At 34.1% G+C, this 16,730-nt stretch overlaps 1 protein-coding gene across 1 annotated transcript in view; it reads left to right on the top strand.

Moving 5' to 3' along the window:
* Nucleotides 1–16,730, top strand: part of LOC150093144 (uncharacterized) — a 127,546-nt gene that overhangs the window by 30,502 nt on the left and 80,314 nt on the right. Inside the window, exon 2 of the mRNA XM_090413293.1 lies at nt 10,696–15,900. Coding sequence (XP_090269419.1) covers nt 10,696–15,900 — 5,205 coding nt within the window. The remainder of the gene's footprint in view (nt 1–10,695; nt 15,901–16,730) is intronic.

Below are 16,730 nucleotides of genomic sequence, written 5' to 3'. Positions count from 1 at the left end.
TTGACATATAATTAAAACACATTTATTTTACATGAATTAATAACAAAGTACATTAAATAAAGGATAGGGAGGTTACTCTCTCTATCTATCCTTTAGACTTTTAGTATAAAGAAACAAACTTTTGCTTTTCAACACTAAATGACTATACAATATATTTACTATATTACTTCTCTGCTTATTTAAATCAAAATTACCGAAACCAATTTACTCACAAAGAGGTTAGCTAGTTATGCCAGGTTATCTCACAAATTATATTCCAATTAATAACAAATCAGAGGACTCTTAGTAATACTTCTTATTACTATTTCTTATCAGTCCATCTAAACATATCTCCTGGATACACAACAAAAGATGGAGCAAACTTACAGAGGCTGTGTTGCACACTCTTCCAAAGGTTCTGCACTAAAGTCTCTATGCTTTTTCTTTCATCTCGGGCCTTAAGCTTCCATCTGGAGAGTCTTGCTTCAGGGGCGTTTAATGGGGATCTTGGACTGTAAATTTCGGTATTGGCTTCGGTTGGTCTCCTGCGGGTAAGGACTTCCGACCGACACTTGGCTTGGGTATTTACATCAGCTGCTCACTCCCAATCTTTTCCTCTGGCGTGGGTTCGCCGTAACGTCTGGTCCCCTGGATCCAACTGGTTCTGCTTCTGGTAACTACGCCTTGCCTCTTCCCTCTGGTAACTGCATGTTGCCTCTCCTCTTTTTGGTAACTGGGCCTCCCCTTCCTTCCAATGTTCGGCTCAGTCCCTTTTTATTTCCCGTTCTCTGCGACCTTGCACAAAGGGTTGTAACCTCCTAAGAAATCGGCACATCTTGATCTTTTAATAAAACCCGCTCCATCTTTCTTCTCCAACGTGCATTCCTTTTTTCTTATTTTGTCGGGCAGCAGAACCCTGTCTGAACCTAATGGATCTCTTTGATACTAACTTTGAGGGTGTTTATGCGCAGAGCTAGCAAACAACTTTCTCGCACTTAATCATAAACAACTTTCTTGTGCTCCTATACATAGCTATATACAAAGTTCCGATGGCAAAGCATTGCCTTTGTTTTTGACATTCTAGAAATTTTAGTTAAAACAATAAATACAGTCATTTCCCATAGGGTTATTTACATTAATATTTAACATAAAACAGAGACAAACAAGGTTATTTTTGTAACATTCTCATGAGACTTGACCTCTGTAAAAATCTGAAATCAGTAATCGTCTCGAAAAATTCAGGAAAGATGGGCATAACTGTTTTTATCATTTCATTAAAATGTAGAATTAGTCTATTCGGCAGTGTATTAGATTATGTGGAATTATTGTTTCAACTCTATAACGAATGCGCCTAACTTTGAAAATAAAATAAGCACATGCGTTATTTTTACCTTTTTTCCGACGATGCGAGTCCTTTGTTAAAATTTCCATAACTCACCACTGGGTACACGCGATTTTTGGCAGGCTTTGATAGTGAAGTATGCGTAGTGGCTATGTCATTACGAAAAAATAACAATGTAGTGATCTAATATGTTAATCGTATGTGATTTAGCTTATAGTACACGTGTTACAGAAGAGGGAGGAAGCGAACCGATATCGTCTATCCTTAGGGTGGAGGAAACAAAGTAGCCTTCCGCTGATACGTTCTTGCATATTTACAGTGCTGATGGTGCGGAGAATATAAATGTTCCATAAATACTTAAATAACAGGTTGTAATGTTACATCGCCGAAATGAAGCCTGTTGGCTCTTTTATTTAAATTTATGGGTGCACCATTTTTGACAACTCGTATAGCAAAGTATATAAGTTATTTTCGCTATAACCTCAGTATTACCTGGTCTATCTACTCACTGATGAGACCTCAAAAGGTCGAAACCGGTCTGGGTAGTGACCTTCCAACCATAATAATAGTGATCAGAACTTTATCCACCTTTGCAACGAGTTTCCCTAGTGTTGGACTATGTGCTTTAGCTTACGCTACAACCCGCCGAAATTTTTATAGTTTACTATATTTGGCATGAAACTCTTTGATTCTGATCTTTGAGTTTCTTACTCGGCTTTGAAATAATGTAGGATTTAATATCCCCTTAATTTAAATAATGTTCCATAAATATAATGAGATGAGAAGTGTTCTATGATTCATCAGTAAATTCAAAGAGCAACAACAAACGTTCCATGTGGCTAGTATCGAGGGAGGAGGGGAAAAAAAAACGTAGCGTCTGATGCAATAACACAGAAAAAATACGTCTTTATCAACATCTGGTTTCCTACGTGTATATTTCGAAGAATAAGAAGCAAAAATAAATCCTCTGATGTATTTTATTGCGCTCAAGGAATATCGAGTGTTTAAATTGTGTGTTGGGGGGAGGGGGAGATTGTGAGTTGTAATGGCGTAGTGCAGTGGCGCATCCAGAATTTAATCTTGGGGGGGGGGGGGGGCAGAGTTGAACGGATAAAAATATTTAATACAATGAATTTGCATTAAAAATATTTTTATCCGTTCAACTGAAATTCGTTAAATTTCATTCATTCAATAAAATTCATTAAGTAATTATAAAAACTTATTTAAAGAATAAAATCCAGTTTTATTTTCTTTTTACAAAGCTCTTGAATTATTTCAGTCGTGGTTATATTAATCTCTCTCTCTGTGTAATATAGCAAAGCCAGTCCGTTCAATCGTGATTGTGCCATGGTAGATCTTAAGTAGGTTTTTAAAAGGCGTAAGTTAGAAAATGACCTTTCACTGACGCATGTTGTTACCGGAAGCGTTGCAAATAGTTTTGATAAGTTATGGAGCAAGACAAAGAGGAAGACCGAGAAAAAGGTGGAGAGATGAACTGGAATAAATTGCAGGAGTGAGATGGATGGAAGAAGCAGAAAACCAAGTGATCTGGAAAATCATGGGAAGACCTTCGTCCAGCAGTGGACAGAATCAAAAGGTTGAAGAAGATAGATGTTAGGATATATCATTTTGTCACACTTTGAAACTGCATCAACGGCATTTTTGCATGGAGCTATTGCAAACGATTTTTCAAATTTCTTATACCACAGCTTGAATTCCGCGTTCAAAATTGCTGGATTTGTATAAGGCAAATCACCGTCATAAAATTCACACAATTGACGAAAATTTTCTATTGCACTTGCTGTTGGAGCATATTTTCCATTTGGTAGAAAAGAAAAAAAAAAAAAAATCAAAATGTTGCAGTGCCGAGTGAAACGTTCATGAAGTTGAGTCAATATTTAGTCAATAAATGGAATGAAATAGTTCTGAAATAATCTTCTACAGAATCGGCTGGAACATTGGACCTTAATGTTTGTTTTGATGAAGTCCTTGGCTTTTTAATGTCAATATTAAAATTATTGGCTTTTATCCATGCTTCATCGTAAATATCTTTAAATGAAAAATCTGGTGTTTCACGAACGGTATTAAATTGTGCCACAGCATCATCAACAAAATTTGGGGCAATTAAGAGGTCGGATTTTTGCATTATTTTAGACAATGGTGGTAAGGTGCATGCAAATATTTTTTGCAAGCTAAATAAAGATATTATAAATCTTAAAAGATATTAATAATATAATATTATAAACAACAAGGACGTCCCTCTTTTAGGGGTATTCAAGAAATTGTGTACCTTTTCAATTATGCCAATGCAGTTTCTTATTTGTCATTTCCAAGTGCCAAATTCAAACTATGTGATGCACAATGAACATATAAAGCTTGTCGATATTATTATTACATAACATCTCCAGGTAGGCCAATGACATATCGAGGAAGGGCACCTACTCTACAACTCTCCGTCTTCACCAACCACAACTACAATCATCATCTACACCAAAGCTGTCTACCGCCGACCACATCCATTCACACGGCGGGATTCGAACTCGCAGCTGGCCAACCAGGCCTGATATATAGATAAAAAATTAAATTTTGTGGATAAAAATTAAAACAAAGTTTTAATTTTTATTAAACAAATAAATAATATGATATAATTATGTTACTGTTTACTTTTAATGAGATGGATGAGTTTCTCGGCCTTGCAGAGTTGCTGGATATTTGGCTCAATATTGGTCAACTTCAGTCGAAGATCGGCACACACACACTAAGACGAATTCTGTATTTTGTTTTTATTTGAAGGAGCGATGAAAATCGTTTCTCTCAAAGATAGGTTGTAGAAAACTGCATGACGATTTTCGACTTCTTCAAATAATTCGGGAAATTCACTTCTCACTGAAGGCGAGATCCAGAATCGAGCCAAACCACGATCACGGAATTGCATTTTAAGCCCACCGTCACTTGAAAGCTCAATTAGCTAAATTGTTTTTTCGATAACGAAAGGTCGTTTTCGTGACTGCAAGCCTGAAATGGATCATGAAATCACAGAAATTTCCTATAAAAAGTTATTCGGAAAATGTTTCCAAATTCTGTTTCAGAGTTTTGAGGTGGACACAAACCCTTTCCCAGTGGTTAAATTCTAAACTAAGTTTCGGGGCCACTATACAAAATAAACAATCGTATTTACCTTTTGAATACTATCCAAGGAAGCTCCAAACCTCCCCGTCCCTTTCATCACGCATTCATAATCAGGCTACTGTTGATATTGACTTTATATACACATTCAAACCTGTAAACAATTGTTGAATAATAACACAATAATATAAGCATAATTACCGTAAAGGGAGAAAAGTCACAAACAGAAGAATATTCCTACAAAATAACCAACTGTATTTACCTTTAAATGCGATCCACTGGTCGAGTGTCCAGCAGATCAGCAAATCTTTCCTTTCGTTCAGCGTATTAATAATTATCGCATTGCAACTGATGGGAATTCTGTGTTTCTGTGGATTCGTTACAGACCTCTTTCTCTTCAGAAACTACTGTCATTACAAACTCGTTTTGTATTATCACTGTCATCCGAGATATTTTTCCGTGTTTAAAGAAGGTACTTATTCATAATTGAAATACCGTACTTACTCGCATATAACTCTCACCCCTGATTTTACTTTTCGAAAAAAAGAAATTAAAAAGTTTTGCATATACCTTGCAAACGAAGAAAGCTGAAATACGTTCAGAGCAGGGCGATAATAACTTGCTCCCATGGTAAACAACATGCCAATAGCCACCATATTGCAGAGGCAAGAAAAACAAGTATTTTTATTATGTCAGTGAATAAGGTATAAGCAGTCTGTGTAATATATTTCTCAACAAATAGTGCAATTAGACACAACTGGGATAAAAACGACACTAATTAATAAATCACGTTCCCTCATACAGAAACTATGCTGTATATATAGACTCAAGCAAAACCATATGTTGCACCGGCAAACACAGTATCTAACTAAAAACTATTGTTATTAATTAGATTGTGTGAGTTCGCTCGGCAGCAATAAAATTCAACCAAAAGTGTTATATACAGGGTGTTCGGGATAAATTTGACATATTTATAATTAATTATATTTTTCCGTAAGTTACATGTATTAACACACACTTCTCTTCATTTAAAAGTTTGGACCCTTCTTCATTCATATACAAGATGTCAGAAAGGATGGATAGCTGGAACCCACCTGAATCATGGAAGAGAATAACTTGTATCATGATGATTCGTGCCCGCCATCAAAATAAGGATATTACGACTGCTGCCCAATGCTCCCTGAATACAGTAAAAACAATCAGGCATGAACTAGAGACTTGCAATGGTGACTACGAGGATGTAGCAAGAAGAAAGATCCCTAGCAGACGATCTGATTGCGTTCGTACAGCAGAATTCCTCGCAAATCTGCAGGAACAGGTGTTGAAGAACCCTGGCATTGGAATTCGGGCTTTGTTCGTGGAGTTGCTAACTGTAGTCAAGCCCTGGATAACAAGGGTAGCCAATGGTAGGCCGTATGTATGGCAGCAGGATTCGGCCCCTTGCCACACCTCTGGGAAAAGTCAAAAATGGTTGTCTGAAAATTTCTACGACTTCACCAGTCCAAATGTTTGGCCTCCAAACTCCCCAGACCTTAACCCCATGGATTATTTTGTATGGGGCGCAGTTGAAAAAGACACCAATCGCGCTTCCAGTAATACAAAAGCCCAGTTAATGGATAAAATTAAAACAGTTTTTGCGGCCCTTCCCAGGGAGACTGTAGCATCAGCTTGTTCGAGGTTCCGAAGCAGAATTGAAGCTGTGATCGATGCTAATGGTGGTTATTTTGAGTAAATCTTGTTGATAGTATTGTAATTAACTCTGCCTGTAATGTTTTTTTGTCAATTCATTAAATTTAATAGATACAAAGAAGATTTTCTTTTTCCTTACGAAACTGTCAAATTTATCCCGAACACCCTGTATATATATTAGTGAATGCTGTTATGGCAGTTTCACATATTATTGGAATTCGGTTGAAGAGAGTTAGCATTTCAACTCAATTGTCAGCTTGCTTTTTGCGCGATTTCCGACAAATATATAAATACTGGAGTTAACTCGCAACACATTTTGTCTAAGTATTACTTAGCACTTCTGAAGATATATTGAGCCTTGGTTGAAGGAGGAAAACCTTCAACAATAAAAATCATAAACAACAAGCAATTGGTTGAAATGTGGTCATGTGGATAACACATGTTCACTTCAAATCTGACAAAACAGCAAGGGAAGGTGGAAGCAATAAAACTACATTGTTTTTCACTTCACCCCTCTTTTATTCGTCATTCTGCCGTTACAAATTAAAATAGTGGCAGAATGTTCATTCCATGAACATTCTACCACTATTTTCAACATTCTGACTTAATCTAGACAGAAATTTCTAAAATCCTTTGGCTATTACTAATGTTCAAGCCTTCTTGAGTTTACAGGATGAAAAACCTGCTTGCCCGTGCCAAAGATCGACTAACTTTGGAACCAGTCAAAAAAAAAAAAAAAAGCTTGGAAAAAGTTCCTCTAGTTGGCGACTAGAATCGAACTTATGCCGCTCTTTCTTCAGGCAGTCTAGCGCTGAGGAGTACAAACAACGCCTTCACTGAGCAACACAAACAAGCATTGCCTTAAAGTTTCGAAATTCTGTGACATGATTAATGGACTGTAAAATTTACGAAGGACGTAATTTGTAAATGCAGCAGAACAACTGGAGCTTGTAATACACCCACTATTAATGTTTAATGGGAGGAATGACGTCATCATGCTGACGACTTTCTTTCTCTCCATAAATTTAAAGGCGCATTAATTAAAACTCTTGCCGCATATATGAATGGATTGTCACAATTAATTTCGCTGAGTTAATCAAATCCCACGTTAAGCAAGAGATACGTGTGTGTGGGGGGGAGAAGGGAAGATTATTACCGTCATTTATGACTAGAATTTTCCGTTGTGTAAAAATTAATGAAAATAATTTACTCAAGGCAAGTAGGGTTGATTATCCCTGAAACTTGGAGTTTTAACTCTGCACCTAATAGAAAACTATATTCTTATATTAGAAAATTATAATTTATAATTTTCTAATATAATTAAAAAATTATATATAATCTAATATATTAGAAAATTTTGATAGAAAATCTTATATTCAGAAATATAAGATTATTTATGAAACAGTTCGACCACAGAACTATTTCAGACGACAAAATTAGGGTTTAAAGATTACAAGGTGGTGGCAGTTGTCGGATATACACTTTATCGGATGCCTTTAAATTCATTACTGTCCATGGGCAGAATTCCGTGGTGGCAAAAGTTAGTGCTTACAGAGATCTGTCTTTGAATAAATGCAATTACAAGATTTATTTTACTGCTTTGAAGCTTCAAGAACCTCATATGCGTTATGAATATATCTGTGAAGTTCTCTAAACGGTCAGTGATTTACGCCTTTCCTTTTTGATGTTAAATATGCATGTTTATTCATATATATGTATTCATAATCTATTACAAATACTTTTTTTTTTGTTTTGTAGTGACAACAATTAAATATATTTTTATAACTAAATGAATATCCTGAAGGCATATATTTATTATATGATGCTTTCTTTTTTATTTCTGCCTTATGAATTCATTTATCTATTTTGGGACTTTTTCTACAGTGATATGTCGTAAGCCTTATAAAGCTTACGACCAGCTGAATGCATAATTTCTCAAAACATTTCCCAATTATCGTTAACATTTAGCTTGTTCAATGTCTTATTTGATTCTCTGAGATCCTCATAATTTACAGTAGCTTGGAAAAATTTAATCCCGTACATTTCCCTTTTTTTTTTTTTTTTTCCCCAGATTCATAACACATATTCCAGATTGGGGGGGGGGGGGTGTTGTCATTTATAGCCAAATCAACTGAGTCTACGAGGCCAGTGTATTATGTCTATTAATTGCATATTTAGCTCTCCTTCAGGTGAGTTAGCCGGTCTCGTACCGAATGGCAGGGTTTTGCCTCCCACAAAACAGTCAACTGGCCAGAAGAACACACGCAATTTACAGAACAATATACTGTACTAACCTCATCGTTAGCTGCAATTCAGAAAAAAAAAATTATACTCGCATTCCCCTATTTGCTGCAATTTACTACTGCTCACATGACTTTTTTCTTTTTCCTTTTTTGTACTGTACTGAAACGCAGTGCAGCATTACTAAACAATTTACTTCTAAAAAAATAAATTCCAATAGTGCAGCTGTTTACACTTGATATACGTGTAAACAGCTTCCTTAGCTTCATCCTTAATGGGGAAAAAAAAAAACTATTATCGATATTAAACATTGAGATCAAGTGTAAAGAAATCATAGATATAAGATTATTTATACTTTCTTTACACTTGATACATGTGTAAACAGCTTCCTTAGCTTCATCCTTAATGAAAAATAGAGAAAAACTATTACCGACAGTAAACATTCGCTGCATTTCAACAGTATTTGTCCTCTATCTTATATTGCTACTTTTTGCCATCCTCTTATCCTTTGTACTGTGCATAACCACTTAATTTATAACAGTTCTATATGACGTTATCGCGTTCACGTTATACGTGTACATTTTCCCAGGTAAATTACTGTAATTGTAATTACAGTCCAACGGTAGTGGCTTTGTTATACTCGAAGTACCAAAAACCAGTTGACTTTCTAATGCACAACATAATAAAATAATTATTTAAATAATAATATTTAATAAAATCTTACCATGCTGCATGGAACTTAATATTCTCTTCCATTGCTTATTTATTTAAATAGTTATATAAGTAGAGTGAGAAGAGAGAGGGAGTGAGCTTTATGGCGTCTGTTCTCTTACGTCACCCTGAAGCCATTTGTTTCGCATCTAACTTGGAAGGCGTAAACAACGTCTAAGCATGTATTTATTTAATTTATTGTAGTCTTGGCATATGTTATTAGATACTCTTGGCACGCTCAAAACATAATGTAATAATCACTTTAGGCATCGACACCATTAATTATATATTTGTGAAACCACAGATATATAAGATTTGTGGAAGTTTTGCTACTCAAACAGATATATGAGTAGCAGTAGTAGTTATTTTTATGCTTATGTCCAGAGTGGGATTCGATAATGATGATAGTTTCCATATTTTATCAAACTTTACAAAGAAAATAATGCTATGTGGAATTAGCGTTTATTGGTAACGAATGACACGGGTAAGGAAAAGTGGGCTTTTTCTTCGGAGAAGAAATAGTCCTACGGTACACGTGCTGAAACCGAAACTACGCTCTTCACTAGAAAGTTTCTACGTACCGTACATTCGCATTAATTGAAAACAGTTTTTGAGATTAAAACAAATTAATAGCTATTTGAAATTTACAGTGCATGCATTAGCTTCGATATTTTTCAATATTTCTCACCTGCTTGTCTTTTTATTATTATTATTATTTTTAGTTTTATTTTACTTGGCAATTTGTATAATGTTTTCGAATGCGAATAAAGATGCCGACGAAGTAGTAGTCTGCATTCTCCTGGAAATTTCAAAATTTGCATATCATGCAATTTCTTACCTTTTTTAATGGTAAATTAGAATTTCACTATGTTGTTATTAGTATTTGTTGATTTACTGCAGAATATCAAGCCTGTTAAGTATCATAAGTAGATACATTTGTAACTCTTGTTATAGCATTTATAAATAACTGGTGTTATTCATTTTTAATCATCTCTCGTTAGATTAATTACATTGCCATATGCTTTAAATAAGAAATCCACTACCTTGTTCTTATTTATAGATGCTTTCCTCTTTTTCTGTTAATAATTACATTCTATGCCTTATATTTTTTTTAAAGAAAAGTTATTCCATTCCATTTTTCATCAACTATGCATATACTTTTTCTCTAGTATTTGTTGTATTTTACTGCCATACTCTAGTTGCCTCCTACTTCCCTCTTGTGTTTAGTTTGCCAATTTGTCTGTTCCACAGTTTCTTCTCTCCTTTCTCATGGTATTTTTATACTGAAAGTTCTGGGAATTCAGAACTTACTTTGTTTCTTTTTAGAAAGTTTTGCACTCTTTCTTTTTATTTTTTTATTTTAAAAAAGTATTATTGGTGATTTTTCAAAGAGCTGTCTTTAAAAAAATTAGTTCCAGCAAGAACAACAAAAACAAAAAAAATAATAATAATAATAAAATCTAAGTGGCCTTGTTGGAAATGATCTTGATATAGTATGAATGAGTTAATATACAATGAGTTTTCATTGGAGTATAGGAGAAGTCCTTCCAATATTTAGAAGAAAAGTAAGTCATTCAAATAATGATTCATATGCTTTCTCTTTTCAGGAAAAGAGATATAATCATTACCATCATTCAGTGGAAAGTGCTGATGAAGTTGTACAACCTTTGCATGCTGCAGGCTATAATGAAACACCCAAACCTATGGACCAGTCTGTATATCTGACAGGACAGCCTTCTAACAGTAGAAAGCATCCAATGCAGCTTAGAAATGATTCAGATCACTTATCATTTGCAAATCGTGGTAGGAGCAGAACATGGAAATCATCCTTCCAAAATAACCGTGGTTTCCAAAAATACTCAGATTTCACTCGAGAAGAAAATAGAGTTAAAAGTGGTTATTTCTCCCATGCTTCCCAAAACGGTGCACAGGCCAACATTCTGCATGACACAAGCAAAACAAAGTTTGAGCATGCAGACAAAGCTATACATCGACCAAATCAAGCCATTTATTCAAAGAATGTTTCATCCAATATAGAGCAAAACTTCAGTCCTCATAAACAAGTAAACCATGGAAAAGGTAAATATTATGAATGTTCCAATTTTTCTAAAGAACCTTTTGGGCACAGAACTCCAACTTTCCCCCCCAAAAAATATTCTCTAGATTCTACAAAAACTGAAAAAATGTACAGAAATACAAGTGCACCTTTAGTAGCAAGCAGTAATGTACTAGAATGTTATGATTATCAATCCTTTCCTGATACAAACAAAGTTAATACTCGTACACCAGAAATTACTTCAAAGAATACTGCTACCTATAATAGAAATTTACCAAAGAAGTTCAAACAGAAATATGATGGTAAACAATCTTCAAGAATGTTTAATGTTGATAAAACAAAAGATATACATCAAAATTCCCCTGAAAATAATAGGAATAATTTAAATATAGAAAGCTTGCCAAATAAGCATAATGCATGTGAAATACTTCATACTAGAAATTCAGAAAATTGTAACATTAATGATTTTGATGTATTTTCAAAATCTGAAACTTCTTCTAAAGTGCCAGTAGACAGAAAACAGCATTTAATTGTTCATGTGTCTGACATAACAAATGGTCTGTCATTTTGGAAAAATTATTTTAAAGGTTTTTTTCACCATGAAGATTTCTTTATTGAAAAAAGTAACTCAGGAAACAACATTCTTTTAATAGTGTTTAATACTCTGAATAAAGCAAAAAGAGCAGAAAAACTTCTTCAGAAATCAAAAATAAGAAATTTAGATACCCATAAAATATTAGAAATCTGTAGGTATAAGCCCACATCTCAGGTGAGTCGTCTAAATAATACAAAAGCACTGACTTCTAGAAAAGAAATTATTCATAAATGTCATGATGTAATTATTGAGAAAAAAAATCAGTATCTTGCTGGTCATAAAAGAAAAATTGAAAATTTGCAGAAGCAACTAATTAGATCTCAGGTAACAACTACTATACAATCTAATGAAGAAATTTCTGGGAGAATTAGAGAACTTGAAGAACAAAAAGCTGTCTTTGTGAAACATGCTACAGAGGCTTTAAAGCAGATAAACAGTTTATACACATCACCTTGTAAATCTTATATTGATGAAATAAAAAAAATCAAAAAGGACTTTGCAAGAGAATGCGCGTGTTTATTAACTGGTTTACCTATTTATAGGAAAAAAGACAAAATTTTAAGTATGGTACACAAGAATCAGGTATTAATTCTTGTTGCCGAAACAGGATCGGGTAAGAGTACTCAGTTAGTACAGTACCTATGGAGAGCTGGTTATTCTGCTAAAGGGAAGATTTTTTGCACTCAACCACGTAAGGTTGCAGCAAGGAGTATTGCTCAGTATGTGAGTGGGCAAATAGGAGAAGCAGTTGGACATACCGTTGGCTATAATATTGGATTAAATTCAAAGAGTTCAAATGCAACTGAGATTATGTATGTAACAGATTATGTGCTATTAAGAGAAGCTATTAAAGATCCAAATTTTTCAGATGTTTCAGTGATTATTGTTGACGAAGCCCATGAAAGAAGTACATTTACTGATATGTTACTGGGGATAATTAAAAGATGTTTACCAAATAGACATAATCTTAAGGTTATTATTACTTCTGCAACTATTAATCCGAAAGTTTTTATAAAATTCTTTGATGTAAGTAGCAGTGCAGTTCTAACAATACAAGGAAGAGTGCATCCTGTGGATGTAGTGTGGAAAGAAGAAGATGCAACATTTGGTGGGGATTATCTTAGAGAAGCAATAGAAACTGCATTTAATATTCATGTATCGGAAGCACCAGGTGATATTCTTGTGTTTTTAGCAACACCATATGAAACGGAAAAAGCAGTTGAAATATATGATCTCCATTATGCTAAAGAAACTGGCAATATGCAGTTATGCCCGAAACTTCTTTCTTTTCATGGAAAGCAGCATGTTAAAGAACAGATGCAAGTGTTTTCACCTGGAATAGGAGGAACGAGGAAAATCATATTTGCCACAAATTGTGCTGAAACATCTGTAACCATACCTGGAATAAAGTATGTTGTTGATAGTGGAATGGTTAAAGAGTTAAAATATAGACCAGGGAAAGGTAATGAGTTGGTACTTATTTTTACTAATAAAAGTTCTGCTGAACAAAGGAAAGGAAGAGCAGGCAGAACAGAACCTGGAAAGTGTTTTCGTCTATATAGTAAAAATGATTATGACCACATGGATGAAAATATGCTTCCTGAAATTCTGAGAGTTAATTTAGGATTCACACTTCTTCAATTAATGGAACTGGGTATTCAGACTCCACAAGACTTTGAATTTGTGGAAGCACCATCTCCTGAATCATTGGCTGCATCTTTGAAAAATCTGACATTACTTGGAGCTGTTGAAGATAGTTGTATAACTTCACTTGGAAAACAAATGGCTAAGCTTCCAATAGATCCACGATTTTCTAAGCTTATATTACGAGGAATTCAAGAGGGACTAGGTATGGAAATGATGATTATTGCAGCTATGTCTTTAATTGACAACATTTTTATGAGAAACAAAGAGGACAGGAAAAGAGCTGATTATCAGAAAAAACTCTTATCTCATAAGGATGGCGATTTTATAACCTATTTACACATTTACAAAGAATGGTTTAAAATGCCATATACTGATAGATTATCTTGGTGTTTAAGTAACTTTATCAGTGCAAAAGGAATGAAAATTGCTTTTCATACAGTCCATGATCTGAGAAATATTATTCAGAATGAATTATCATTACACGTGAATAAAAATTTTGCTACTGATACTAAATCTGATAAAATTGTGAAACTTTTATTTGAATGTTTTAGTGAGAACTTGTGTATTTTCTCTGGTCATGCTAGACTTGGATACATATCACTTCATCACTCAGAGTTATTTTTTATCCACCCATCGTCTACAGTTGATTATCGTGAAAAGAGACCATCACAGTATATTGTGTATGAAACTATCCTGAAAACTTCAAAAGCATTTTTGTTGAATGTTACACCAGTAAGTGAAGAGATCATTAATGATGTGGCTGAAAGCAAACAAATACCTGTGGATATGCATTCCCTCAAGAACCTTTTAATACCCAAACGTATATGGCCAGTGGGTGAAACAATTTTGCTGCGTGATATCTTAGGCAAACATGGGTGCAAAGTGAAATTAATTGAAGAACAGATTAGAAACATTACAAATGAGGAGTCCTTTATAAAATTAAATATCCCAAAGGGAGAGATTCTGATTCATACTAATTATCAGTTTCAGGATGTTGGACTAAATGTGGTACGTGAAATTGTGGCTGAATCACGAAACAAAATGATGAAAGAAGAAGATACTTCTACTATATTTGGTATTGCTTCATTGCAAGCTGTGATAGGTTGTGGAGCACAAGTGAGAGAACTTTTGCTTCCTGGAGATTTTCGAGAGATTGTAATAGAACCTTCCCAGGGAGAAACTTTAGCCATATTACCAGAAAAAATAGTGAACAAAATGGCACAGTATGGAGAACTGCAAAATTACAAAGAATTTTATATGTTTGGCAAGCAGAAACTTCGAATAGTATTTAAGCGATCAGAAAGTGCTAGGAAAGCTTTACAAATGCTTAAAAATCAGAATGATGTTGCATATAAGCCAGACTTCCTGTCTTTCAGCAAAAACAAAACATTACCTGTATTTCAAGTTGAAGCCAGCTGGAGTCGTAGGCAATGTTCTGGCTCTGCTGCTGTGAAATTTGCTTCTCTAGAAGATTTTATTGAAGCTTCAGCTGTATTGTCATCTACTTATTTTTCAATTAAAGGAAATTATGTTAAAATTCATGTTACACACAAGAGTAGTGAGTTGCTTCTTCAGAATTTGGCAAAAAATGCAACTGAGCATGATATACAAGATGTTCTGAAAAGTATTCTTACACCAAGCATTAGTATTAGCAGGATTACTATCAACAGGGAAAAGCCATTTACTTCAACAGAACATGAAATTAAAAACTTAGAAATCAAACTTTTGCAGCAATTTTCTAAACATTTCGTATCAAATAGATTAAAAGTGTCTTTGAAAAGGCCAAGCGATAAAGATGTGCATTGGATGGCATTGATTCAATTTGAAAATGCTGAAGAAGGACAGAATATGATAAACACACTTGAACAACAAATAGTTGTGGACTCACACATGGTTACTTTAAAGTCCATCGCTCAAGCAGAATTATACTGCAGTGCAAAATATTTTACTGCTGTTCGAGATCAAGTAGAAAAATCTATTTCAGATTTAAAAATGAAAATGTTGCAGGAATCATTACAGATTAGCATGCAACATAATGGGGATATGATTTTGATTAAGATTATAGGAAAAACTTTTCATGATTTAAATACAGCTCGTACATCATTTATCAAAATATTAGAAGGAGATCGCATATACTGTCAAGGCCATAAAGAGTTGGAGAGGCTGTTCTTGAACAGTGGGAAAGCATTTCTAAAAAGTGTAGAAAGAAAAAACAGTGGCGCATGTATATACTTGGATCATAGAAAGAAATTAATATCCATATTTGGATCTGAAAATCAGTGCATAAATATCAGGAAGGAAATAAATGCCTTTGTAAATAATGTAAATCTTTCTAATTGCATTGAGTTTCAGTTGATAGGTGATAACAGACCAAAAGGACTTTTGAGAGAGTTAATCAAGAAATATGGCTCTAGGCTTGAGCACCTTCAAAAGAACTTCAGTTTAACTATGGTTGAAGTTGACTGTATGAAGCGTGCAGTTTTGGTGACTGGTAACAAAGATGCAGTACACAAGGTATGGCTCTTAATCTTTTGTGATACAATATGTCATAAGTTATATTGTATGTGTTCCATATATTGTATGCTTTTATATTCTAGTTTCAAGTATGCAATTTTATGTATTATATTTATGTATTTTAAAAAAAAATTATTCTTATTATGTGACTCATCATAAGAAGGCACTGTACTCCATACAATCTGTTGTTTCCATTACTCCCCCCCCCCACGTCACTATCCATCACTTACATCCATTGTTGTCTGCCACCCACTAATAGTTTGTGTGTAAATTGTATGTGTTCTCTGGCTGATTGTGAGTGAGATGTAAAATCCAAATTTTAAAGATAAAAACCTTGCTACCTTTGTATAAGACCTGTATAAGTTGAAAAAAGCATATAAATATTTCTCTTATGACTATGAGAATCAAACTCAGGTCTTTTCCAGTCAGTGAGTGCAATGTCCCATCATTCTTTCATTTGAAAGAATTGGTGATTGTAAATGGATAGGGTATTAGTATTGTGGGTGAGTTAAGAAGTTTTCCTACCTTTTTTTTTTTAATTATATATATATTTTTTATATTTCTCCGTATGGATTTAAAAATCAAGACATAACCAGATGATATAATAAGAAAGTTACAATAATGGATGACACTTATGTTTAGGAAAAATTATTTAATGTTTGTAGAATCAGCTATGTTTCCTAGCAATTATCAGTATAGTTGAAAAGAGATAAACAACAATAAGAACAGCATTTAAATTGCAAACACATGACAGTATGTGTGCTATCAACTACAGGAGGATAACTCCATTGACAACTGTTATAATTCAAAAATAAATTTAAATAATAGCT

Source organism: Typopeltis vanoorti, chromosome 24 (assembly GCF_054136105.1).
Source record: "Typopeltis vanoorti isolate ZY-2024b chromosome 24, IOZ_Tvanoo_1.0, whole genome shotgun sequence".
NCBI classification, from domain to species: Eukaryota; Metazoa; Arthropoda; class Arachnida; order Uropygi; family Thelyphonidae; genus Typopeltis; species Typopeltis vanoorti.
Note: the sequence above shows the minus strand (reverse complement) of the source record. Positions and strands in the feature narration are given on the sequence as shown.